The sequence below is a fragment of the Anthonomus grandis genome, chromosome 6, assembly GCF_022605725.1.
Source record: "Anthonomus grandis grandis chromosome 6, icAntGran1.3, whole genome shotgun sequence".
NCBI classification, from domain to species: domain Eukaryota; kingdom Metazoa; phylum Arthropoda; class Insecta; order Coleoptera; family Curculionidae; genus Anthonomus; species Anthonomus grandis.
Window position 1 is genome coordinate 19365284 of NC_065551.1, and position 25890 is coordinate 19391173.

At 31.4% G+C, this 25890-nt stretch overlaps 2 protein-coding genes across 2 annotated transcripts in view; one reads left to right on the forward strand and one right to left on the reverse strand.

Moving 5' to 3' along the window:
• The first annotated feature begins 1380 nt into the window (after positions 1-1380).
• LOC126737283 (cleavage and polyadenylation specificity factor subunit 6) overlaps positions 1381-25890 on the forward strand; it is a 30219-nt gene continuing 5709 nt past the window's right edge. Inside the window, exons 1-7 of the mRNA XM_050442111.1 lie at positions 1381-1539; positions 1727-1912; positions 10108-10504; positions 10834-11018; positions 13878-14339; positions 17809-18104; positions 23677-23862. Coding sequence (XP_050298068.1) covers positions 1426-1539; positions 1727-1912; positions 10108-10504; positions 10834-11018; positions 13878-14339; positions 17809-18104; positions 23677-23862 — 1826 coding nt within the window. The 5' untranslated portion in view covers positions 1381-1425. The remainder of the gene's footprint in view (positions 1540-1726; positions 1913-10107; positions 10505-10833; positions 11019-13877; positions 14340-17808; positions 18105-23676; positions 23863-25890) is intronic.
• On the reverse strand, positions 5667-8363 carry LOC126737284 (uncharacterized). The gene is made up of 2 exons (XM_050442112.1): positions 7899-8363; positions 5667-7805 (listed from the first exon to the last, which is right to left on the reverse strand). Exons 1-2 carry the CDS (start codon positions 7908-7910, stop codon positions 6804-6806), a joined length of 1014 nt encoding a protein of 337 aa, XP_050298069.1. The 5' UTR covers positions 7911-8363; the 3' UTR covers positions 5667-6803.

The following is a 25890-nucleotide window of genomic DNA, read 5'->3' on the forward strand; positions in this document are numbered from 1 at the left end:
AGTTTTCTTGGATTAGAATTATATAATCTGCCTAAAATAATAATACAATATCTCACCAAGGATCTGTATAAAATTATTTGGGAATTTTACGTATTTGATGAAAAAATTTATAAAATAGATTTATAATTTTCTTATTTAATTCACTTATTTAAAATTAACGTATTCGTCCCAATTTATATGTTTATTCAAGCCAAAGTATTAAGCGGTATTATTACGAAATATTTCTTTGGAGTCATATACAGTCACGTACATTACCGCAATTCTTCAAATGAATTTGATTATGGTCGTTGTAGGGTTGATCAGACATTATATATTATGATTTTTTTTCCGACTGACTGTAAACGCTAATAAGACCTATCTCTCTGATAACTTTCTTCCCAAGTTTATGCGTACGAGTACTATAGTTTTAACAAACGCTACCAGTATTACTTATACATTGTATTATTGTTTAGAGCAGAAAGGTAGAAAGGATATGGGCCCCAGCACCTTATCTTATATTATATGTTATACCACATTCTATATTGTTTTAAATGTACTTTTTATTGTTTCATTTTTCCAGCCTAATTTCTATTTTTTTCGATAGTTTTTTATTAAATTCAGAGGTCTATTTTAAAACTGCAGTTCTATAAAAAATTGTTTTATTTATTTTAATAATTGAAAGTAATGTTATTTACTAGTTCCAAAATTGCATACTCTGTATTCCTTTGGCTTCCGAAGCCATTTTGTTTCTCATAAAGTAAATGGTAAGTATTTAAAACACTAACTAATCTTTGATTTATGCATTTTTCGAAAATGTTTGCAAAATTCTTATTTATTTACGGATATAGCAGGTCTACTTGTTGCTTATTTCCAGTTTTAAAAATAGGACTTTAAATAGAGATTTTCCAGTCCGTTGCTATGTTATGTTGTAACAGATAATTTTTTCTGAATGCAATGACGATTTTATAATTTGGATATGTATGTAAAGAATTTTGACTATGCTTAACACCGACATTTTGTATATACGCAATATAGACACATTAAACTCAAATTTCCGCCACGTTTAGTATTCAAATTTCCCTCTTTTATTAAAGCATTTCCGTTTCCCTAATGACAGATAACAAAGTGACCAGGACAACAATAAAAACATACGGTGTAGAATTATACCACTTGCGGGCGTGAGTAAGCGCCTAAGGAAGTATGACGTGTATAACCTTGTGAGAAAATTTGTAGCTAGTGACAAGTTTAAACATTAAAAAAATATTAAATGCAATAAATAAATAAACATTTTATTAAGAAATATTAAAAAAAAATAAGATAATAGAATAAAGAGAGAGTTGCGTCGTTCCGCTATTTAGGCCTAAAGCGTAGCGCATAACTTTATATAAACCCTTATCTATGGCGTAGCGGATTTTCCAGCTGTCAACTCAGTTATTCCGCTAACGCATGCGTATTACAACCGTCGCGCCGCTACTATCGAGTATCGGGTCTAACAGTGTAAAAATGGCGGAAAACGATATAGATCTTTACGCTGATGATATTGATCAAGATTTTGCTCAAGTAAGTACAATATACTCATTAAAAAGAGTTGATACATTATCCTAAACCCCTCTTTATATACGCGTTATAAATTAATACTCCTACATCAGTTTTTTTCAATCTAAAACATGCCGGTTTATAACGGCGTCCACACAACATGGAATGATCTCTTGTGTTTATTGATTAAAAAAATGCTGTTTAATTCAAGGATGAATATACGGGAGAAAATGTGGATTTGTATGATGACGTTATCGCCACAGCCACTGGAAACAATTCTGAGAGTAATGATACAAAATTTGATGCTTCTGAAAGTACAAATGGTACTGTAGTGCCTACTGTAACTCATAATACTTCAGGGAGGAGGCATCAGTTATATGTTGGAAATCTTACTTGGGTAAGTGTTAAGTTTGCATTATTTAGTATAGTTTTTTTTTTTGATCAGTGCAATGCAAAAGCAACATCTAAATCAAATTATTCACTTGACAATGTGTCATTTGAGACTAAAGATTTCAAGGACTACTTTTTGACAATCATTTTCATGGGAAATAATAAAAGCCTTAAGCCTGGTTCATAAATTCATAAGAAGTAACATGTATGATGCAAGGAAAATAAACTACTAATTTATTAATTTTACTAATAAATAAATAAATTGAAATGGAGCTATTCATATTTTGCAGAAAGAAGTAAGACTCATGAAATGGTTCAATTTTATTTCTTGCATCATACTTGTTACAGAATCATAAGTGATCATCAATGTTCACAATGTTTTTATATTATGAATTCACATGATCCTTACCCATGGAGCTTATGTCTTATGTGTTACTTCTTACTGCATTTGGCTTTATTGAAAAATACTCACAATATTTTTCTTACATTTCTCATCCTCTTCTATTTACATATAGTAGATTAGTTTTTAAATATGCTCTGTAGGTGTGGTCTTATTATGGTCAGTAAATTATAGCATATTAAATAAATATTAAAAAAATTATGCAAAAGATCAGCATTGTGGACTTTTTAATTAGGTATTTGTCTATAAGGCAATATTTCAGTCATTTACTTTGGTTCAGTTTCATTCTCCTCCCAATATCATCTGCATTCCAGGTTTTCTGCAACACCTATGGTGTAGAGATGACAGGCACTTTTCAGAATTCACCATTAATTCACCGGTTAATCAAAAATTTTTAGGTAGATCTCAGGTTGCCATTTGGTTACTTAAACATTCAGAAAAGCTTCTGACAATTTTCTTAGAATTTGGTTGACAGTTGGCAGTTTTAATATCAATTTGTGTTTATGTTTATATTTTTAAATTGTTCAAAGCAAATCAGACCAACTATGGAAAATGCTAAAAAGGTGGCCACTATTTTGATGTTTTAAGAAAACTAAAAATCATTGTAAGGGTCTCAATTTTTGTTGCAATCAGTTTGTGGCTTTTATAGTTGGTACCTATAAACAAACGAAATTTAAAAAAAATTTGTATTAAAGTTTTATGTTATCCTTTTACTATTCCCACTTGACCATAAAAATAAACTTACGAAATTAAAACATCTGCAAAAAATCAAAATGCAAATTGAGCAACAACAAATTTACAAAAACTAAGATGCAAAAAATACAAAATCAGGTTAGAAATTCTAGGAAGAATCTATTTGACCAAGATTCCACCTTCAAATCCTGGTTAATCCAGTACCTTGTCGGATGCAACCAGAGACTGGCAAAGATTTTAATTTAATTTAATTTTTATTTAATTTATTCATACATCAATACATAATAATATAAATTACATGAATGTAGGAATGTAGGAACATACTCATAGGCACCTAGGTAACTTAAAACCTGAATGAGCCTGTTAACAAGATTTTTTATATTACAAAATATCAATAAATCCATCTGATGCTAATTTATATTCACTTAAGACCTAAACTACATATTCGGTTACTTAAACCTAACCTATATAAATTCCAATTTATAATTTTAACTGCTGTTAAATAGTTCTTTAACTTTTTTATTATTTGTATAAATATAATGTCTGCAAGATTTCTTAAATTTTTTTTTATTCGCTATTTTTCTTATATCTTTTGGAACTAAATTAAATATTTTTGGTGCAAAATAATTTATAAAACGCTTATTTAAATTTGTATTACTTTTGGGAGTTTTTAAGTGTTCATTCATCTTATTGCGAGTATTAAAGGTATGTGTTACAGCAATATTCAGTTCAGGATTTTTATGAACAAAGCAACAAACTTCCAAAACATAAAGTGATCGGACATCAAATATATCACATGAGTACAATAAATTGGTTGAATATAGTTTATTTTTCCCAAACATGATTTTTAAAATATAATTTTGTACCACATTTAAGGGTTTCAAAGAAGTTTGGTACAGTCCACCCCATGCAACAATACCGTATCTAATCAATGACTCAACCAATGCCCTATAAACTGCAACCAACAATTTCCGGCTTAAGATTTGTTTTAGAATGTAAAATTTGTGTAAGAGTTTTCGAATATTTTTGGTTAGATTTAAAATGTGGTGATTCCATTTTAGATGCTTATCAATAGTAACACCCAAATATTTAGTGAAGTAAACTTCTTTAATAATATTATCCTGTTCTGTATTGTTTTCTATATCAAGAGAATTAAATGATGGGCGGTTTGCTTCAGTTAATGAAAATGCAATATAGTGAGTTTTTGATATGTTAAGTGATAATTTAAAAGTGTCTAGCTAGTCTTTTATCTTACATATTCCGATTATTGCACTGTCTTTCACATTTTCCCATGTTGTTCCAGAGAAAATTATTGCCGTATCATCTGCGTATGATATAACAGCACCATCTTTAATTTTTAATTCTGTTAGTGAGTTAATATATGTAATGAACAGTAAAGGTCCTAACACGGTTCCCTGAGGTATTCCTATTTTTATTTCTAATGGTTCACTTAATGTATCCTCAATTTTTAAATATTGCTGCCTTCCAGTTAAATAACTTTGAAAAACCTCCAATACTGGGCCCCTAACTCCATTTGAAGATAAAACATCCAAGAGAAGATCATAGGGCACAGTATCAAAGGCCTTTGCCAAATCCAGGAATACTGTAATACATTTCTTGTTCTTTTCCAGTTTATCTGTTATTTGTTTAGTAAGTTGATATAGGGCATCTGTTGTACTTGACCCACTAAGAAAACCGTATTGTCGTTTCGATATTAAGTCTTTACTTTGCAAAAATGTCATTAACCTATCTTTCAGGCACTTCTCAAAAACTTTAGCAAAATTATTTATTACACTGATTGGTCGATAATTATTTATATTACTTTTTTCTCCGGATTTAAAAATAGGTGACACAATTGAAATTTAAAATTGTTCTGGGACTTTTCCCGTAGTGAATATTAAATTAATAATATGGGCGAGGGGGCGAACTAAAAATAAATGTGTCTTTTTTATTAAAGAAGAGGTAAAGTTATCTATCCCTGGAGAGCTATTGTTCTTAAGATTGTTAATCTGTTTAATTATATCATTATTATCAACTGGACTTAAATAAAATGAATTCAACAAGGCTGTATTTACATCTATTTCATTCTGGCTAGTTTTAATTTTGTTATACATTTCCAGTCCAATGTTAGTAAAGTAATTGTTACAATAATCGGCCAAACTCTTGATATTCGTAAAGGGGATGTTAGTTTTATTATTTACAATGGGAAGTATGTTTTTTTTAATTTTTGACTGACCATTAGTCGCTTCTGTTATTAATTTGTAAACTCTTTTAAGATTACTGCCAGCATTTTCAATTTCCGTTTTATAATATGTGTGTTTAGTTTTATTTATTAGTTTATTTAGGTTATTTCTATAATTTTTGTAAATCAGATTATCATTTTCATTAAAAGTTTGCAAAAGTAGTTTTTTCATTTTGTCTCTTTTCTATATATATTATATAAACATATAACTTTTCTATGTATATTATATAAACAAATTAGTAGTTTGCTAATAATGTTTTTGTAAACAACTGCCTTTTGCCGACTTTGTATACAAGTGAATGTATATATATTTTATAGATTTTAAGGAAATGTGACCTAAACAATTTATAAAATTGTTAAGTTTTTTGTATGTTTTGTTGTATTTTTTATTTTTATATATTTGTATTTTTTGTTTTGTCTTTGTGTATATTTTGTTTGTATGATTTATTTAAATAATAGCTTTGTCAACAAAATTTTAAATTTTATGATAATAAAGCATTGATTGATTGATTGATTGATTCTTTATACTGGTTATTATACCATTGGTTATCCAAGGTTTACGTTTTTCATATTCTTTTATGTGAATCGTCTTTGTGTAACTGGCCTGGTCGCGATAGGTTACTAAAATTTTATAAAAACTATCTGTTGCTCTGGCTGAATCCGTTTCAGATAGGACAGTGTTCCAGCTTTCTTCTTGTAAAAGATTATAGAAAATTTGTTCATTTAGTCTATTTATTTTTTTAATTATATGTTTATTTTTATTGCAATTAAAATTTTTTTTAGATATGTTTAACATAACGGGATAGTGATCTGTCACATCAGCATGTAGTAAATATGAGTTGACCTGCATCGTATTATTATTTTTTTTGTTAAAGAAAATGTGATCAAGACATGTACTTGTTTCTGGGGTAATTCTTGTCGGAGAGTTTACACATGATAAAAAGCCGAAGTGATTTAAAAGGGAAAGATATGAGTTTACGCAGTCATCATCCTTGTTTAAAATATTTATGTTAATATCACCCAAAAAAATATTAAATTCACTTTTTTTACATTCTTGTAAATAAATTCCAAGGTCATTCAAAAAAAGGCGTTTATCTGTATTAGGGGTTCTGTAAGTGCAAATCACGCTGATAGTAGTGGCATCTTTTTTTAGATTGATCTGACTCAGTGTAACATTTGAATTTTTAAGTAAAACGTGATTAATATCAAAAGTTATATCGGATTTTACAAAAATGACAACACCATCATTTCTATTATATTTTGCTCCATTATAAAACATCTTATAGCCGTCAATATTATATTGATTGTCATAACTTTCAAAAGATTCTCCCAAAACAATTATATCGCTAAAATTTAACTCATAAGCTTGCAAGTATGCTACTAGTTCATTAAAATTCTTATGTATAGATCTAATATTAAAATGTAAAATATTAAAAAAAATATTATTGAGATTAATTTTACTTGTAATTGATTCACTGTCGACAGTCTCCTGATGCAATACATTATCCAGAACTTCTAGGTTTTGTAATAGTACTATTTCAGGTTGTTCACATACCATTAAGATTACCCATGATAATCTATTTTCGTTCGCAGAAGATTCAACTGGTACTGATAAGATGGACATTCTGGGTTGTTTGCTTCATGAACTGTGTTGTAATTACTTTTGTATTTCATGTTTGCTGAAATGCAGTTGACGCATTTTTTTTGTAATTTCGGACATTCAGATACATCATGTTTGTTGGAGCAAAATTCACATACAGCTTCATTAGGACAATTTTCAATTTTGTGGTAAAATTGTTGACACTTAAAACATCGCTGTATACTCAAATCCTCGTATACTGGATACCTTTGCCAACCAAAGAAAATTTTCTTTTCATATATCAGTTTACTAAATAAAATGGGGTCACATTCACCAAAAACTATGGATTTACCTTTGTCATTTCTAGCTTTTTTATTATATGTTATTTTAAGTTTATTTTGCTCGGTGATAAAATTGTTTTGCTTTCTTATAGAGTTCTCTATCTCCTTTTCGCTAAGATTGGTGGTACATCCTATTATTTTGAACCTCGGTAGCCTTAATTTTGTTACTTGTACTTCATAGTTCTTTAATTTGGATTCTGCTTCTTTTTTTAGAATGTCAACATGTTCCTTATTGCAGCATTGAATAAGAATACTACTATCTTTTATTTTTTTAGTATTTTTTACGGCAATTCGAAGATCTTTTGGAGCTATAGCTTCCTTTATATCCTTTTCAGTTTTTTCGGCAGTTTGTTTTTGCTTTGGTTTAATAATGATTCCGGGAAGATTTATGTTTATTTTTGGTGATTTTTTTATTTCAGTTTGTGCTATTTGACTATATGATGATGTTGTTATTGGTATACGTGATGATTCGGACTCCGTTAGTTTTTGTTTAAGTAACGTTATTATTTCATCTTTGGATTCAATAATTTTTATTTTGTCTTCTATTGAGTTTTGAAGTAGAGTGTGCGTCTCGAATTGTAGACATTTTTCACAATAAAATCTCAATATTCGATGTTCTTTTAATTCTAGAATCGAAGTTTCAGCCTGTGATAGATGACTGCATTGTTTACAGTATTTTTTCTTGCATATATCACATGAAAAAAGGGGGTTCCTTCTTCCGCCCACCTCCAGGCAAACAGTGCACTCCATCTTACTGCTATTTGTAATATCTCAAATAACCAAATTCGCTAATTGTACAAATCATAGTACAATTCTGTTTCCTGCACAGCCTCGACAACGTATGTATCTGGCCACGTTAGAATCGCAGTTTTTTTCCTGCGGAATTCAGTGACTTAGTCCAGCAACACCAGATAAATTATTGTTTATTATAAAGCTTTTTATGTTTTTAGCTACGGTATGCCTTCAATGAACATCTAATCCGTCACTTCTCTTAAAACACTTCATTCAATATCCAGTAACACCAATCAAAAATACTTAAGTTTAGTTTGACCACTTAAATTTTTGTGTTTTACGGAGCACAACATTTTACGTGTTTACTGTACCGAAGTCGCTCGAAATGATTGAGAGAGAGATGCCCAACAACAATTTGGATTTAGATCTTGTAGATCTACCAAGTAAACCTCCCTTACTCATATGGATTTCACTGTCCTGGTGAGTGGTTCTCAGGTGGCTACAATATATACCCACTTCTCTAAGATATTTATTTATTTATTTTTTAACAAAATCCATTTACATTGTAATTATAAAACAAGTTACATTTAGTAAAGCGATCAAACAGATTTAGTCCTAGCCATCTTTAAGCCATAGTTAATGTGGTGAAATTACAAAGGTTTCAGATTGTCTGATATTTCAAGAAGGAATTGAATTGAGGACAGTCTACCAGCATTTATTACTTCATGTAGAAAAGATAAATGTAGACAAATTCTTCTTGACTCTATTGTGTAGACTAACCTACCACTAATAGTTATAATCATCTGTGTGATATCTATTTTTAAATGAAGCAATTCTCAGAAATGTGGAACCAAACAACTGATCCATGCCCCAAAATTGGTGTAGCAAGTTATTAATAAAGCATTCTGAATAAACATAGACATGCCAACACTTGGCCTCTTAATGAAACCAAGCACCTTTATTGTCTGATTTGTTACATGATTGATGTGGCTGTGGATAATTTTGAGTCTATCCAGATAAGTCCAAAAGTTCTATTTTAGGGCCAATTGGAATAGTATTTATGGAGTAAATACAACATATAGGTTTTCTTTGTCTTAAAAAAACACCAATTGAAAAATGATTGAAGATTCTCTTGTAGAAGAGCAGCATGATTGAAAGACTTAATACTTCTAAAAAGTTTAACATCATGCACAAATACTAGAACATTGGAATTAAAAAAAAAATCAAATAAATTTTTCAATCAAATTTTTTCTCTAGGGTAATTTATGTCCCATCTGGGGTTCCCCAGGGTTCACACCATGGACCACTCCTTTTCAGTGTTTTTAGAAATAATATTAATAAATTAAGAAGCTATGGCTTATGACTAATAAGCTTAATTACAGGAAATAGGTAAAAAAGAGGAACTGTGATTCATATTTTTTTGACTTGAGTTCTTGTCTATTCTTGATTTCAAACCTGATTTAAAGGTTGTGCTCAAAATCAAGTTTGAAATCAACATTAAGAAAAAAATCAAACTGAATTTCCATAAAAGTACTGTATTGTAAGAAAAAAATAAAAAAAAATATATTTTTTATATTTCTAAAAAAAATATAATTTTTTCTAACCCTGGTTAATTAAAAGATTTAAATCACCGCCTATTTTTTTAAATAAAATATTGTTTTATTCTATCCACTAAGACTAAAATTTGAAGTCAGATGATGCATTATTTCTTTTTGAATTATAAGATATATTGATAAGAACATTTTGACAGAGAAGACTTACTTTGTCAATGGTTTGCTGCATAATCCACTTACTTAAATTTTGAAGTCATTTTTGTTCAAGAAAAAATAATGAACAAAAACCTGTTAAAAATATAGATTTTTTCCTTATACCACCACTTTGGTTCTATTCTTTAACACACATTAGCTATTAACGATATTTTTCTTGTTAAAGATCTAAATCATAATTTATCTTAAAAATAAGATCTATAATATGCAATACCTGAAAGCATCTATCATCTTATTCTCACATTATAATTTACAATTTCTTTTGCTACCAAAACAGAACAAATTACAAATTGTCAATAAAATAAAATGAAATGCTTTCACTATTTCAAGTTCTATGTAAGAACCATATTTCCCCCATAAAGAGAACAAAATGACCCAATTGTATTAATAAAATTATAAACAAATAGCACCAATTATGATAATTTGTTTAATAAACAGTACATTTTTAGTGGACTACAGATCAAGATATTGCAAATGCTGTGCATAGCATTGGGGTCAATGACTTCCATGAAGTTAAATTTTTCGAGCACAGACCCAATGGACAATCCAAAGGGTTTTGCGTCATTTCTCTGGGCTCTGAAACTAGTATGCGAAAATGCCTGGAACTTTTGCCCAAGAAAGAGCTTAATGGACAAAACCCACATGTTACACCCACCACCAAACAGGCTTTATCCAACTTTGAGGCCCAATCAAAAACGCGCCCATCGCCTACCAATAACCAAAATTCACGGCCTCCTCATCCTGGCAACCAGAACCATCAGGGTCCGATGCAAAATTTTCAAAACAGAATGCCCATGAATCAAGGTCCTATGAGAGGACCACCTATGGGTCCACCTGGCATGCCCGGTAATTTATTTATTAATTTGATGAACATAGGTTTACAACCAATTACAGATGCAGGAACCAGATTCCTACAGATTACATTTCTATATGTAAATATAAAATTATACATAAGAATAAAGAACAAAAACAGAAGAGAAAACAATGACTAATAATTATCCAAGTTGGTAATTATTATACCATTATCATATTAATTCAATACTCAATATACACTATTTTGCTGCAATACTTTTCTTATTTCTAAGTACTTTACTATTTCTTATTAATAAGATTATTATAGTAATATTGCAATCACTTCAACTTTTATTTTATATTTCATTTATTATTTTTATTAGGAGGTCCAAGAATGCAAGGCCCACCTGGCTACAATGGTCCCCCAAATATGCAACAAGCACCACCCAGGTTCCAGGGACAACCCCAGTGGAATGGCCCTCCAAGACCAAATGGACCAGGACCCAACATGGGTCCAATGAGACCTGGTGGACCTCCACCTGGGCCTCAAGGACCACCACGACCGATGGTAAGCAGGCTATTAAAATTGAAATTTAAAGTTCCTAGCATTATAATTTAACATGTTCACTGGATGGTTAATTTTTTATTTATATCTTAATTATGGGTGCATATTTGTAGATAAAATGGCATATTGATTTTTTTTTTTAACAATTTTATATAATCCTGAAGATTTTATTAGTAATTTTATCCAAAAAGCTACCTGGAAGTACAAAACTTTTCAAAGTAAATCATAATATATAAAATCATAAAACCCACATTATTTGGCAATGAATGAAACTTACCTTGAAACAAGATTTTTCGTAAAATCCGAAGAAAACTTGTATGCAGTCGATTGAGAAATGAAATAAAGACTCATAAGGCTTATGAAGTTCAATGTAATGTGTAATGTAAATGTTGCACTTGTATGGCATTGCTTGATTTTACAAAGATATTGAACACTATAAACCATAATCTATTCTTATCTAATATAATAATCTATTATTTTCATTTTTTTCATTCTTTTAGGTTTGTTTTTTTTTTCTATATTTTTCATTGTTTTGCAACTGTTTCCTGTTATTGGGCAGGTTGCCTGTTGGAATTAAAGGCTTATTATTAGGAAAGCTGCAATATTTTGGCTTATCAGTTAATGCTGACAGTTAATGCTGCTAAAGTTTTTCCAATGCTATTTTGTCAGACGAGCATAAGGTGGCTGTAAACAGAGAAGAAGGTATTACCCACTCAGAAATTCAACAAATTTTCTATGCCGTTCCTCAAGGCTCAATGATTTCCAACCTATTGTTTTCAGAAATTTCATTTTCATTATCAGAAACATATATTATGTTTCTGATATGTACCAGGTGGTTAAACATGCCAAACTACAATAATATGCCGATGATTCGCAACTCTATACACCAATGAGTATTCAAATCAAAATTTTCTAATATAGGATCTAAAAAATATTAAAGATCTTTGGATTAAATCATAACATAAAATTAAACTCTTCAAAAAACAAATCATAGTATGAGGAAACAAAAACATAAGTATTGTCGAGGCAAGCAAAGAATCTTGGTCTTATTATAGATAGTTCTCTTTTTTTTTGTTAATCTCTTTAGTTTTTGTTAATCTAATATATATATATTAAGAAATACATATCTTCTTTCTAAATAAAAATATTTATTGTGTAATAATTTAATTTTGTCATTTTTTATATACATTATTTGAATTCTTTACTATCAAATACTAAGAGAATAACTGCAAAAAAACTGCTTAAGATTTAAGAAGACATTTCGTTTATCATAAATTATAGAGATAGTACAAAGTATCACATGTATAATTTTATTTTATATCATATTATTAATTATCTGGTTATTTGGAGAGTCTTCTGCAACATGCTACACATATCCATAATATTCGTTTTCATCAAAATGTTTTAATTTCCCATCACCGTACGGCGTCATTTCACTGGTCTTTTTTTTGCTGCACACTTGTGTCACATATTTTTAAAACATAGAAAAGTTTTTCAAAACCTGCATCTCAACTTAGCTTTAAATATTATCAAGCAATTTCAAATATATACTTAAAACAGTTATTAATAAGGCTCCTTCCCCAGTAAAACCTTTAAGGTTATTCAATCCAGAAAATAAAATTATATTCCTTTTCTTACCGGTGTTCCTCAGAGTTCTATTTTGAGGCCATTGTTATTTTCTTTATATGTTGCTTGATATGAAATCTTGCATAAAAAACTTTACAACATTCAATGTTACATCAATAAGCTAATGATTCGCAATGTTATACCTCATTTTCACATCAAAACATTTTTGTAAAAGAGGAGCAATTCTATCAAGATCCAAAATATACAGAGGTTTTCAGGAGAAAGTTAAAAACATCTAGATCATCGGTTATTTTCATAGGTAGCGGGAGGAACGCTCATAAAATTTCTTCCAATTTAAGAGGTCAAAAACTTGATGTACCGTATTGATTATATAATACCTTGATTGTGTTTGACAAAATTTGACAAAATTGCCTACATGCATCTAAGAATACTTTGTGATGAAAAATTGTTTAGCTTTTTAGATAAAATTTTATTCATGCAACACACTTGTGCTATCCCTGTTTGACTAGTGCGATATTCTTTACTCTGATTCACTGCAAAAATTGTGCCTATTCAATACAAAAGCTTCAGAACTGGTGTATGTGCTTCTCATACCAAGTTTCTTTTAGAAATCATATTTCTTCTTACCTAAATAATAATATGATCCTGAATATGAAAAATCACAGAAAATATGATATGTATACTTTTGTTTGTAAAGCTGTTAATATAAACTTTCTTTTCTATAAATATCAAATTATAGAACAACTCAATATCTGTTTTCCATCTATTAAATTTACCTTAGAACAAGAAACAGATAACCAACTTTCATTCTTAGGTACTCTTGTTTTCAACATAAATGGCTAGCAGGCATTTCTTGGTACATTGTTTGGTCTAATTTCCTCTAAGTAATAAATTATTTAATAAAGAAAAAGCAACAATTAAAAGAATTACTCGGGTCAGTGGTTATGACGATAGGTTTAAAGTTAATCTTAAGAACTCCACATTTCAAGTTTTAATCTTTTCCTGAAGATGCTAACATCGTTAGCGAAACACGTGTCGAAACGAAGAGAGTTTCGGTTTGTGGTAAAACTATCTCGTAACACTAATTTTAAATCAAATTATTGGTGTATTCTGAAATAATTGAATATAACTTAAACATTACAATAAATCAAAAAAGAAAAGCATTTATGTTGTGGAAATGCGAAATTAATCTACAAAAGAGCTTGGGGAACTACTTATATACTTACATCCTTTAGTCCGTTAATTATCCAAGATGATTTTATAATGTAATTATAGTTTCAAGGACCTCCCCAAGGACAACCGCCTCGAATGCCCCAACAAGGACCACCACAAGGTCCGCCCGGAATGCGTCCGGACTGGAACCGGCCGCCTATGCAACAAGGGTTCCCCCAAGGGCCACCCCCGATGCAAGGCCCTCCTCGAGGACCACCTCCGATGCAGGGACCTCCTGGAGTGGTTCCTCCGCCTGGTCCACCGCAGGGACCCGCGCCCCACGTCAATCCTGCCTTCTTCCCGCCGACCGGTGGCCCTCCGCCGATGCAAATGGGCGGACCCGGGCCGGGGCCGGTGATGCAACAAGGACCGCCGCACGGACCACCCCATGGGCCACCGATGGGACCGCAACAACCACCGCCCCACGGCCCTCACGGCTACGGCCCGCCATCGAATATGTCGCAGCCTCCTTATGGTGGGCCGCCGCCGGATCATAGACCTGACATACCTCCTATCAGTGAACAAGTAAGTAAAAATACATTTTATATGCCAAAATACATTTTTTAATGAATTCTCTATCCGTAAATGGTTTGTTAAGTTCATCTATTAATTTCGAAATATGTAAGGACGTTTTAACTAATGCTGAACTTTGTTCCTTACATTTTTTAATAACGGATTGTTGTGCTTGTTATAGCACAATTGATCGCTATCTATCGAATGTCTGTTTTGTAAAGAATTAATTTAATTTAATCTGAATTGAGAATTATATTTATCATAACCGATGTAAATTACTCAAAAAATACTAACTCTTTTTTCTCTTTTTATCTTAGAAACAGCTATTCTTATTCATAAATGTCCTAAACCTCCCTCTAACACTGGTCATATGACTCGCCAGGTTAACGATTTTCCCTTACCAATCCCTACATCCTCGCTCACCAAGAACTCACTTATATACCTTAGCCAAAAAATTTACAACCATGTTCCTCTATGTATCAGACAAATTTTAGAAATTAAGAAATTCAAAACACTTTTATTATCCAGGGCATATTATAGCCTTGACGATTTTTTTAATGATACCTTTTGACCTGCGCTCTGACATCATTTTAGTGTTTTAGTTTTGTTTCCTATTAAATAATTTAATTTACTTCCTCTAAATTCTGTTTTATTGATAGCTTTACTTATTTATTAATTTTGGTAATGTGTGTAAATTTTATGGTAAAGTGTTTTTGATGTTATGTTTGTTTGAAATTTGAAATTTAAAGTGAATTTGGAATTTTTTAATTTTTAGGATGCTTGTACACAAGATCTTGTTTTGTCTTACGTAATATAGTACATTTTCTTTCTTTCATATTCACTTTTGTGTTTCGTACCGTAGTGACGACGCAAATTAAATTTCTTTGGATACGCTTATAGATTCTTTGCAAATTAAGCACAGTGCTTTATTATAATTATTAATAAGAAAATATATAAAATCCACTTTTGTTTTAAATTCGCGATTTTTCTCCTTAATTTTTCTTTTCTTCATTATTTTATTCATATTATCTAAGATAAAATATGAATGATTTTACCAATAAATTAAAAATAACAGGTATTTTTCATTACGTATTGTAGTGAAACGAAGGTTTTTAATTTGAACGTGTTTATGTGCACAATTCACATTTAGCACAATAGCAATCTGGCTAAATGAAAAAATGCTACACTTGCTAAGATAGCCGTCGCATTCACTGGGGAGTGGGGATTAAATTTCCGCAGTAAAATAGATTTTCCACTAAGCTGCTGTTGTCGCGCATTTTTGCCTACCAATGTATACGGAAATATTTTAATATATCGATATGTCGGTTCAATGGATACATCGAAATCGTAATATTGTTACAAAAATATATCGTTTTTGATATATATTTGTAAAGGCAGTGGAAATACAAAATGTTTTAAACAGAAAAATTTGAATATTAATTAATCCTAGTATTATGTAATAATTATTATAATAAGTTTTTTTTCATAACAGTTTATGGTCATAGTATCATTTTAAACAAAATGATTCCAAAAATAAAAGTTTTGACTTCGATTTTTCGTCCAATCAACCCCGCTTTTAATAACCTTTCACTAGGAACAGAAGTTGCTAATACACATAGATACTTTTGTTGTAAGTTATGAGTAGACTAATTTTATTTCATTCCAACTTCTAATGGATTTTCTTTTAGATGCCTTACTGGCATTGTCAAATACGGCTTGTCAGTTTTGTCCCCTCGCTTTTTTTTTGTTTGAATGGGCTATATTTTTGTGGGGAGCCCCCAAATCAAATGCTTGATCAAATCTATCTCGTTTATCTGAAAGGTCCGAAGAAGAAAATTACGAATCATTTTTCTTTTGGTCTGAAATAGGTTCAAATTTCATGCTTCAAATATCTAAAACGTTTGCCAAAGCAATTGGGTCTTAGGATCTAAAATTGTAGATGTTGCGGGCAAAAAAAACATTTTTCTGTTGACCCAAATCTTTTTTCAAATTCCTTTAAAATGGCAGCTTTTAATTTCTCGGCAATACTGGAGTTTGTTCGATATGATGTTTGTCTAAGTATGTGTCTATGTCAAAGTATTATGTTTGTTCACTTATTTCTTTTGTAGTCTGCTCCAAGGATAATAGACACTGACAAATTTGTTTAACTTTTTCAAGTTCAGCAGCATTCAACATATTTGGAGCATTCACATTGAATAAAATACTATTTCCCATAAGAGGATCTAGCTCCAAAATTATTTCGAGCATACAGTTTGTTGAGTTCCATCTAGTTCTAACACCTAAAATCAGTTTTAAAGTATTACTTTCCAGAACTCCTTTATTTTTTTGTGCTTTTCGAAGTTCATTACTTGCATGAATACTCCATTTGAACCAAAAAACAAGTGTCCAAACTTTTTCAATATGTTCAACTAAGTTTTCAGTATTTTTAATGAAATGTCCACATACAAGGTTAACAGTATGAGCAAAACATGTTTACTTTTCCCCAAAAAATCCTGGCATGCTTTTACCATGTTCGCCCCATTATCTGTAACAGCTACGATTTGATCGGAATTAATATTCCATTCTTGAAAATTTTAACTTTCTGGCTTCTAAAACTTCTTCTAATATATAAAACTTCTAATATATCGTTATATATTAACCAGCCACATTTCGACAGGCTCACACTATCAGTTCATTCAATTTTCCTAAAATTATAGTGGTGCTTTGGTGGCACAAAAAGTTGCAAAGGGCCGCATGTTGCCAACCCCTAACCTAACGCCTACATTTTTATAGTTTTATTAATTTATATTAGGTGGGTAATCTAATAATTATTACAGAGTGTATTTAATAATGAATGTTGTATCAATTTATAGTTTTTTAATGCTTGTTTTTTATAATTGCTAACGATTAAGCGGAAAAGCTAATCTTTGCCCTTATTTAATATTTAGTACATTCATTGTATTTTTATATTATTAAAAGAATAAAAAAATTATTAATTCAAAACAAATATAAAATTTTAGCACTGATAAGCAGACACACATATGTGTTCCACATATATCTTTTGCTCTTTATTTCTCTCAAAATATAAATAATTAATAAAAAAATAGATATTGCTTATATCTACAACAAATTAAACAGGCAAAAAAGAAACAGTAAAATCCATATTTTTCTTATACAAATAATATGCATAGTATATTGTACAAAGTTTATTATTTTAAAACAAATAAATGTTTGTTATATATATTTGTTACATATTGTCTTATAATTATAACTTTCATTTAAAATTCTTTAATAAAACTTTGTGTGTTTTTTAATTTTTGTGACTTATTTAAAAGGCTTTTATTTTTAGAGGATTTAACAATTTACATCCAACATACAAAATATCAACATTTGACCCAACAATGAATTTTTGTTAATACATATTTGAATTAATAAAAGTCGATTTATATTATTATTTAGATTTCATAGTTCCTTCATTGCTTATATCATATGACTTTTTCAGGAATTCGAGGATATTATGTCAAGAAACAGGACTGTATCGTCATCGGCGATCGCGCGTGCTGTATCTGACGCAGCGGCCGGCGAATACGCGAGCGCCATCGAAACTTTGGTCACCGCCATTTCGCTGATTAAACAGTCAAAGGTTGCGAACGATGACAGATGCAAGATCTTGATCAGCTCATTACAGGACACCTTAAGGGGGGTAGAGGACAAGAGTTACAGTTCTTCCCGTAGGGATCGGTCCAGGTCCAGGGACAGGGCGCACAGGAGAGGAAGACGCGACAGATCTTCGTCCAGGTATTTCAGAAAACATGTTGAGTATATATGAATGTACATAGTACAGTCATATTATATAATACATGAAGAGTACATAGTACATGTCAATCTGGGTCATTGTTCGTGGTCTATGAGGCAAGTTTAAAAAAAATGTATAGCTCTCTCCCTTGTTGTTTTTTGTGAACTGAATTTTATTTATTAGTTGTACAAGAAAATGTATGGAACGGAAAATTAAGGTAATTAAATTCTTTACAATTTACCTTCTGAGAACAAGATGTACAATCAACTGGGACAAAGTTAGATAAGGGCAAACTCACCAAAACTTGTTTTTTTGCCATTCATGTATACATTATTTTTCTACGATTTACTGAGATATAATGCATTTATTTTCAAAATGTGCCCTTCTATCATATAGAACTCTCCTGAAAGCCTTGACGCTAGTTTGCTGCATATCACGATGATACGCTAATCATAAAATTGACTTGAAAAAGTAACGTTTTAATTCACATCCGTTTAGTGACGGCAAACTTTTTGCTTTTTAGTTTTACAGGAAATAGAAACTAATACTGAAATAAATGCATATTCGTTTATATTAGATGAACAAAAGCTGTCAATTAAATTTGCCAAAGCTGTAGGTTGCTGAAGTTGACAGAAACAAATTTTATTGTCAGTTCTATTTCAAAAAACTACTTATTTTGGTAATTTTGATACCCTCTATTTCCCTGTTATAGAGTACGTAAACTCAAAGAACATGCCAGTAGGTACACTACATTATAGGTATTTTATTTCCTATTTCAATAATAATGCGATACAGTACACTGGTTATTTCTGTGTTATATGGATCAATAGCCAGCCTAGATGCACGAGGCCTGTTCCATATATTGTTCTGTTAGCATTTCTAGTTTGGTCGCAAAATCAAATTGTTCCTCTTCTACATTTTTGTTTTGAAGTTTTCCTTATAGATCCTCAACGACCGACAAAGAACAACGCCTGCATGGATTTTTTAACCTACAAACCCTTTTTTTGATGCGATTTTTTTGTTAAACAAAATCCGTTATTTCAGTTTTTTCCCTTCGTTTTGTCTTTCATGTCCGTTGTTTTCAAGTAGTCCGCTGTCACTGTAAGTTAAAAAATCATAGACATTTTTTATTATAAGTTCATTTTTCATTTTTGCGTAATAGAATTACTTACTCATAAAGGGGAAGCGGGGGCAGATACCCGCACTACAATTTTTACACTCAGAATCGATATTTACTAAATTAGCCAGCCTACCAAGATCACTATTTGCGTCAACCAACACTGTATCATCCTCAAAGTTATACTGCTCTAATAGACCTGAAAATTTTAAGCTCAATACAAACAAAGCACATACGAGTAACCCCTGGAGCGACCCTCGAGGTAGTCCACAGTTATTTAGTCGGTCAGGCTTGTCTCACTATTCATCTTTATACATACAGGGTGTCAATTTGAAAATTTCCAAAAACACGTCAGATTTATTTTTAAGGGGACACTCTTTAGGTTTGTTTGCAATCAAATTGCAGCAGCCTCCTGGCGAGGGCGGACATAACCTCTAAAATCTTGAATGAAAAGGGGGGTTGAGTGATACCTCATTTTAAAGGCCTTTTAATTACGTTTTCAAAAATGCCACATAGTCGACCCTTATATTGAAAAGTTTACCAAAAATCAAGCAAACATGATAGATTTCCTCAACTAGTACTTGCGTGGTAATCACTTTAATAACGTTTGACAAATTAGTCAAAAAAACTCACAAAAGTCGAGCGTTGCGCGCTCCTAAGTATTTTTTAAAAAATGGTGTTTAATGTTGAGCAAAGAGCGGAAATTATTCTTATTTAAAAGAAAGAGAGAATCTTATTTTAAAGAAAAGGAAAGTCAAAGATGTGCAAGAAAACCGGCAGCATTGTTTAACGAAAGATATCCTAATAGTCAATTAAATCATAGATATGTTTTAAAATTAATTGCTGAGTTTATGGAAACTGGTTCGGTTGCAAACAAAAAAATTAAGTAAATTGTCGTGTTTTGGATGAAGTTGCACAACTGGACGTTTTAGGCATCTTTAATGCAGAGCCCTCTACATCACTTGTGTGTCACGCCAGGTAAGAATGTCTCAAATTCAAATATTTATTGGTATCAATACATAAAAAATGTGTATACACGTCTACAAATCAGATATAGCTAAAATAAAATAAAATTTATTTAAAATTCATTTTTATACAGTTTTCACATGATTCACAAAAGAGATCTATGATATGTTAAATATGCATACAAAATCACACTATATCTTACATCTAGACATTAATACAGATATTAGCACACTAAGTCTAAGAAGTCACTTTGGAAGTAGTCCTCAATTGAATAAAAGGCCTTTGCCATTAAGTAAGCATTAACCTTTCGTTTGAGTTTTGTGAAGGTATGAGGTATCACTCGACTTTAGAGGTTCTGTCCGCCCCTGCCAAAGCCTTTAGCTTTAATTTGATTGTAAATTAACCTGAAAAATGTCTCCCTCAAAAATAAATTTGACGTGTTTTTGGAAATTTTTAAATTTTATACAGGGGCAGAAATATAGAAGTTGGTTGACACCCTGTATAATGCTGCCAATCTTGCAAATATGGCTTTAAACACACCATGACTGACAACATAAAAAGTCTTATATAAATCGATAAAGACAGCTATAATTATAGCCATATTTTAGCGAGTAAGCGCCTTACTCGGTTGCCTTACGATATCTTAAGCGTTATGTCATCGTATAGTTGCGCTCGAATAACGTCATGTCTAACAGTTGTCAGAGTCTAAATATTAGTAAATATTAGCTATACCTTATATCGGTATTGCATTCGTTTTGAAGACTGACCTAAACCATGAAAACACCCATTCATCTAAGTCTTCAAAACGTTTTTAATCTAAATCCGATCTCATACATTTTTAGGATCAGATCTAGATTGTAACAAAATACAAATTAATTTCGCCCTGAAAACATTTATAAAGAGCAGACATTTGCCCAAGAGGAAATACAATAAACAAAAAAGTTACTGGCGTAAACACAACCTCACTCATATTTTTTTCCACAGAAATAAACACAAACTAATCAAAAATCAATTTAAAAAAATATCCGTGCAACCTCACCTTTACGTTCTTCACTGTATTTTTTGCAAATCTATTCGCTCTTCTAATAATTTATTCTTTTCTGCATTTTTATTTGGTTTGGATGTCTTAACTGTCTATACTAAACTAATAATAAGAAATATAATGCTTCTCAACTCTAAAAAAATATCAAAAAATTGATATCAATATTTATTATTTGTATAGCTTCCCTTTGACTTTGACATATAGAGTTTATTAGCAATCTCGGGAGACCGCAAACAAACGCTTAAAGCGGCTTATACGGTGACGTCATGACTTGATCGCTAGAATGAGATGTCTTAAAGACGCTTATAGCCGCTTACTCGCTAAAATATGGCTTATATGACCTTTGTCAAGATTACTTGATAAATTATTAAGGTCCGTAGGAACACATTTTTTCCTGAAACTTGCACAGGGATTCTAAAATCACTACTCGACACGATTACACGATATGACTGATTCTAAATAAAATTTTCAATCGTGAGTGTATTGCGGATTGCCTAGTTTTTGACGATTCCTGAACGACACGCTCGAGTATATCGTCTACAAGAGACGATATGTTTTTCCTTATTTATTACGTAAGTAACTGTTTATGTATCAAAACCTAAGTATTATTTGTATGTGTTGTTTATCATAGAATAATATATATTCCATCTGTCAAATATTAGGGAAAATTCCAAATATATTCCAGCAAACTTAAAACAAATCGAATACTTGGAATCACCATTCTCGTTGCGACTGAATCACGGTCGAAGTCGTGATCGTATCGAGATCGAGTCGTGATTTTAGAATCCCTCTGCTGTACTGAAAGAAATCATGATTTATATACCATCGTGCAGAAAAAAAACTGGGACATTAAAATTTAGGTAGGGAATTGTCTCCTAGTCTATTATAGTAAATCGCATTCCTTGGGTATGGTATGTGTATTTACGCATTATGAATTTTCGGAGTCTTAATAATTACATATTTAAATAATAATATTGATACAAAACATTTTTATTTTTCTATATTTATTTTTATTTGGAACACATTTTATAAATAAACCAAAACTAACTAATACCTTTTTTGATAATATGGAGTAAAAAATTATACTTAGTAAGCGCACCGTCGTTATCAATTAAAGCTTGCAAACGTCGTGGCATACTTAAAATTAAGTTTCTGGTATATTCGTCGGTTATTTGGTCGCATGCATCATCTATCTTTAGGCGTAATTCATTTTTTATACATATATTTTGACATTTTACCCCAAACGTTTCCAATTGGGTTGATATCAGGGCTTTTCGAGGGCCACGGTAAAACTTGAATTCGTCTTTCGTCTAGATAGTTTTGAACTGTACGGGCTGTATGTATAGGAGCATTATCATGTTGGAAGATAAAATCTTGCTCATAGACTACACCAACCGATGGCATCATACCATTGTTCAGGATATTGCAATATCCTAAGGCATTAAGCTTTTCTTGCACTATTTGATAAACGCCTGGTCCTCTAAAACTAATCCAGGCCCAAACGTTTATACTAAAACGTCTACTTTGATTGGTCTTATGTGCATATATTTCATCACATCTGGTATTAGAAGACCTGTAAACGCGGATTTTGCCATTTTTTTGCACGATTGCACGATTGAAAGCTTTTTTCATTTGAAAATATTACCGTTTCCCATATGTTGTTTTGGTGTGCATATTGATGGGCAAATTCTAATCTTCTCTGTTTGTTTGCTTCAGACAAAAATATTTTATTTGTTGCACAGCAACTTTTAATTTCCGAATTTCTTATCCTACTACGAGCTGTATTAGCAGAACCAGGAAAATGCGTGTCTTCTTTCGCCTTTATTGCTGTTTCAAACGGATTGTTTCTTAGAAAGCCAACTAACTCTCTATCTTAAATGTCGTTTGAAATTTTTGGTCGACCAGAACCTGGATTTCTTAAAATAGCTCCATATGCTGCAATTTTGCCTTAGCTAAGGAAACTGTATTTTTACTAATGCCCAATTCTTCTGCGATTCTTTTTATAGGAACTCTTCTTCTTCAGACGAGTGTATATTATTATAGATAATGCAGGCATTTTGAAAAAAGGGTTTTGTTGACGTGGCTGTCACAAAATTAAATTAACTTTGACAACATCAAAATATATTATTCTAATAGACCAAGAGATTTAGGCGATCTTGCTGTCCCAGTTTTTTTTCGGTACGATAGTACTTTGTTACAGAAGAGATTGATTACTCAAAAAAAAAATTGATTTAGTGTTTCTACTTCCTACACCTTATACAGATCTGTGTGACTTTTAATTTCATACCAATAACTATCGTTATAACCAGGAAAAATGTTTTAGCTGTCATTCATGAGTCATAAACTGCAAACAACATCAAATCGATGTCACTCCTCATGTTATCTATGATCGGCGACTCGACTAGTAATTTTACAACGTTAAAAAGTATTTATCTAAATTTTGTTTCAGATATCGTGAAAGAAGTAGGGAACGTGAACGTGACAGAGATCGGGAGAGGGAACGCGAAAGGGACCGATACTATTCAGACAGTTACAGGGAGAGAGATAGAGAAAGGGAGAGGTCCCGGAGCCGCGGCGAAAGAGAAAGAGTGGATAGGGAACGCGAACGGGATTATAGAGATCGCGAGACCGAGGAGTGAGTAAAAGTTATTAAATGTTTTATTTATTTCTTTCTAGAATACTTATTGTGCAACTTGGGTCTAACTTTGCCCGGTTAAGTTATAATAACTAGCTGCCGTGTATATTTAAACGGATTTTGTCACAAAAATCATCAATTACCTTGAATGATGTCTCACACGTGATTACCAAAAATTTCAAATACCTATATACGAAAATAACTATATAACTGGGTTTTTTATTACATTTTCGTTTGCTAAAATTCAGTTAATTAATTAGAAATTTTCATGGATACTTAAAAAAGGGTATTCTTGAAATAAGCTACTTTTATAAACAAATAGTTTTGTTGATGATCTAAATAAATGCTGAAACTTTGGCCACGAACGAGCCATCTACGAAAATCGCTGCAAATATTCTTCAACTTTTATGTTTTTAATGTAACTGTTACTTGAATGTTTATATTATATTCATTGGTTTTTGTTTTTTCCACTCTACGGCTCTCTACTATTATACAGGGTATTCGGAAGGTAGGTGCAATCCTTGACGGAGATGATATTTGTTCTAACTCCGAACATTTTAAGCCAAAGAGGTATAGGGCGAAATCCGGTTTTCAATTTTCATTGCTATATTTGCATTTTTTCCAATAAATACCCATATTTCGCCCTTAATCAGTAATTCAGCTCAAGTTAGAATTGATATCTAAGTTTCAAAGTTTATTTTGTTTTGCCTAACGTTAATTTAATTAAATACCATGAATTCCAAGCTTCTGTGTTAACTGAGAGAAAAAATAGAGACATTGAAACGTGAAAAATATATGTAGAGTTGAAATAAAATACTTTGATGTCTAAATAAAATTGCTTTCATCCTTCAAGCATTTTTAAAAATACGCCTAGTTACTGCCTTATATTCCGGAAGAAAAATGAGGGCAATATATTTTGTAGTGGATTTGGGCGATCTGCGCATTATAAAAAGTTCTTATCGTTGATTGGCTAAAGCTTGAACGATCAATAATCCTTGTTTTGGGATTATGGACGATGGATATGACCAGCCAGTAGGATTTTCCACTTCTCCTGCGGATATTTGTGGTTCGGGAAAGTTCTTCTGTAGTGCATTAGTGGTTTAGAATGTATCTATTTATATCCTCGTCGAAAAATAATTCGAACATCTCGACAGGTGTCAACGTATTGAATGGTTCGTAATTTTGTTCTGGAAAACTGGCGGGATTGTCGACCGTTATCCAATTCAGGGACTCATAGGGATCCATTTTCTTCACTCGAGAGGTAGAGTTGTGGGATAAAACTTCCGCTGCTTTCCTGGGAAATATCCATCGTCTGAACTGCATCTTCTTCGATGTCGTCATCCTCCACCTTGTCTGCTTCTTCGCCATACATTTGCACCTCAACAATTGCTTCCAGCTGTTTTCTAGACAGATTGTCGATGAATCCTCCCCCATCCTCCTCGCCGTGTTGAATTGTGTGAATCTTCATCACTGAGGTTTCCCATATCTGGGGGCTCAACATAAATATTTCTAACGTCGACGTCGCGAGACAAGACACCTGAAAAGCTGACGAATCAGCTGTATATAGACGTAGAAATTATTTAGATTTAAAAAATTTAATTATTTATCCTATGAAAACAAATTAAATATTTAAATTGTTTATTTTATATCACATCTTCGATAGTTGATTCCAGTATGGGGTTCCTATGGTGAGATAGAATTTCAAGGAATTTAGGTACTTAGGTAGTAAAAAAATATTGTAGGTCTTATTTAACTATTATCAGTTAACACCTACAGAAATCTTGTATATGAGTTTGAGACAGATATGTATAATAATATATAATAAGTAAAAATCAAAAATAATGAAATATTCATAATCAATTTACTACTACTAAATACTATTTATCAGGAATTTAGCAACAAAGAACTTTATAATCCCAGACATCAGGCTTCAAAAGAGTATAACAAATTACCCACAGGAATTAAACCATTTATGAAATTTCCAAAATTCAAAAATGTTATTTACATAGTTGTTTAGCTGAAAATTAA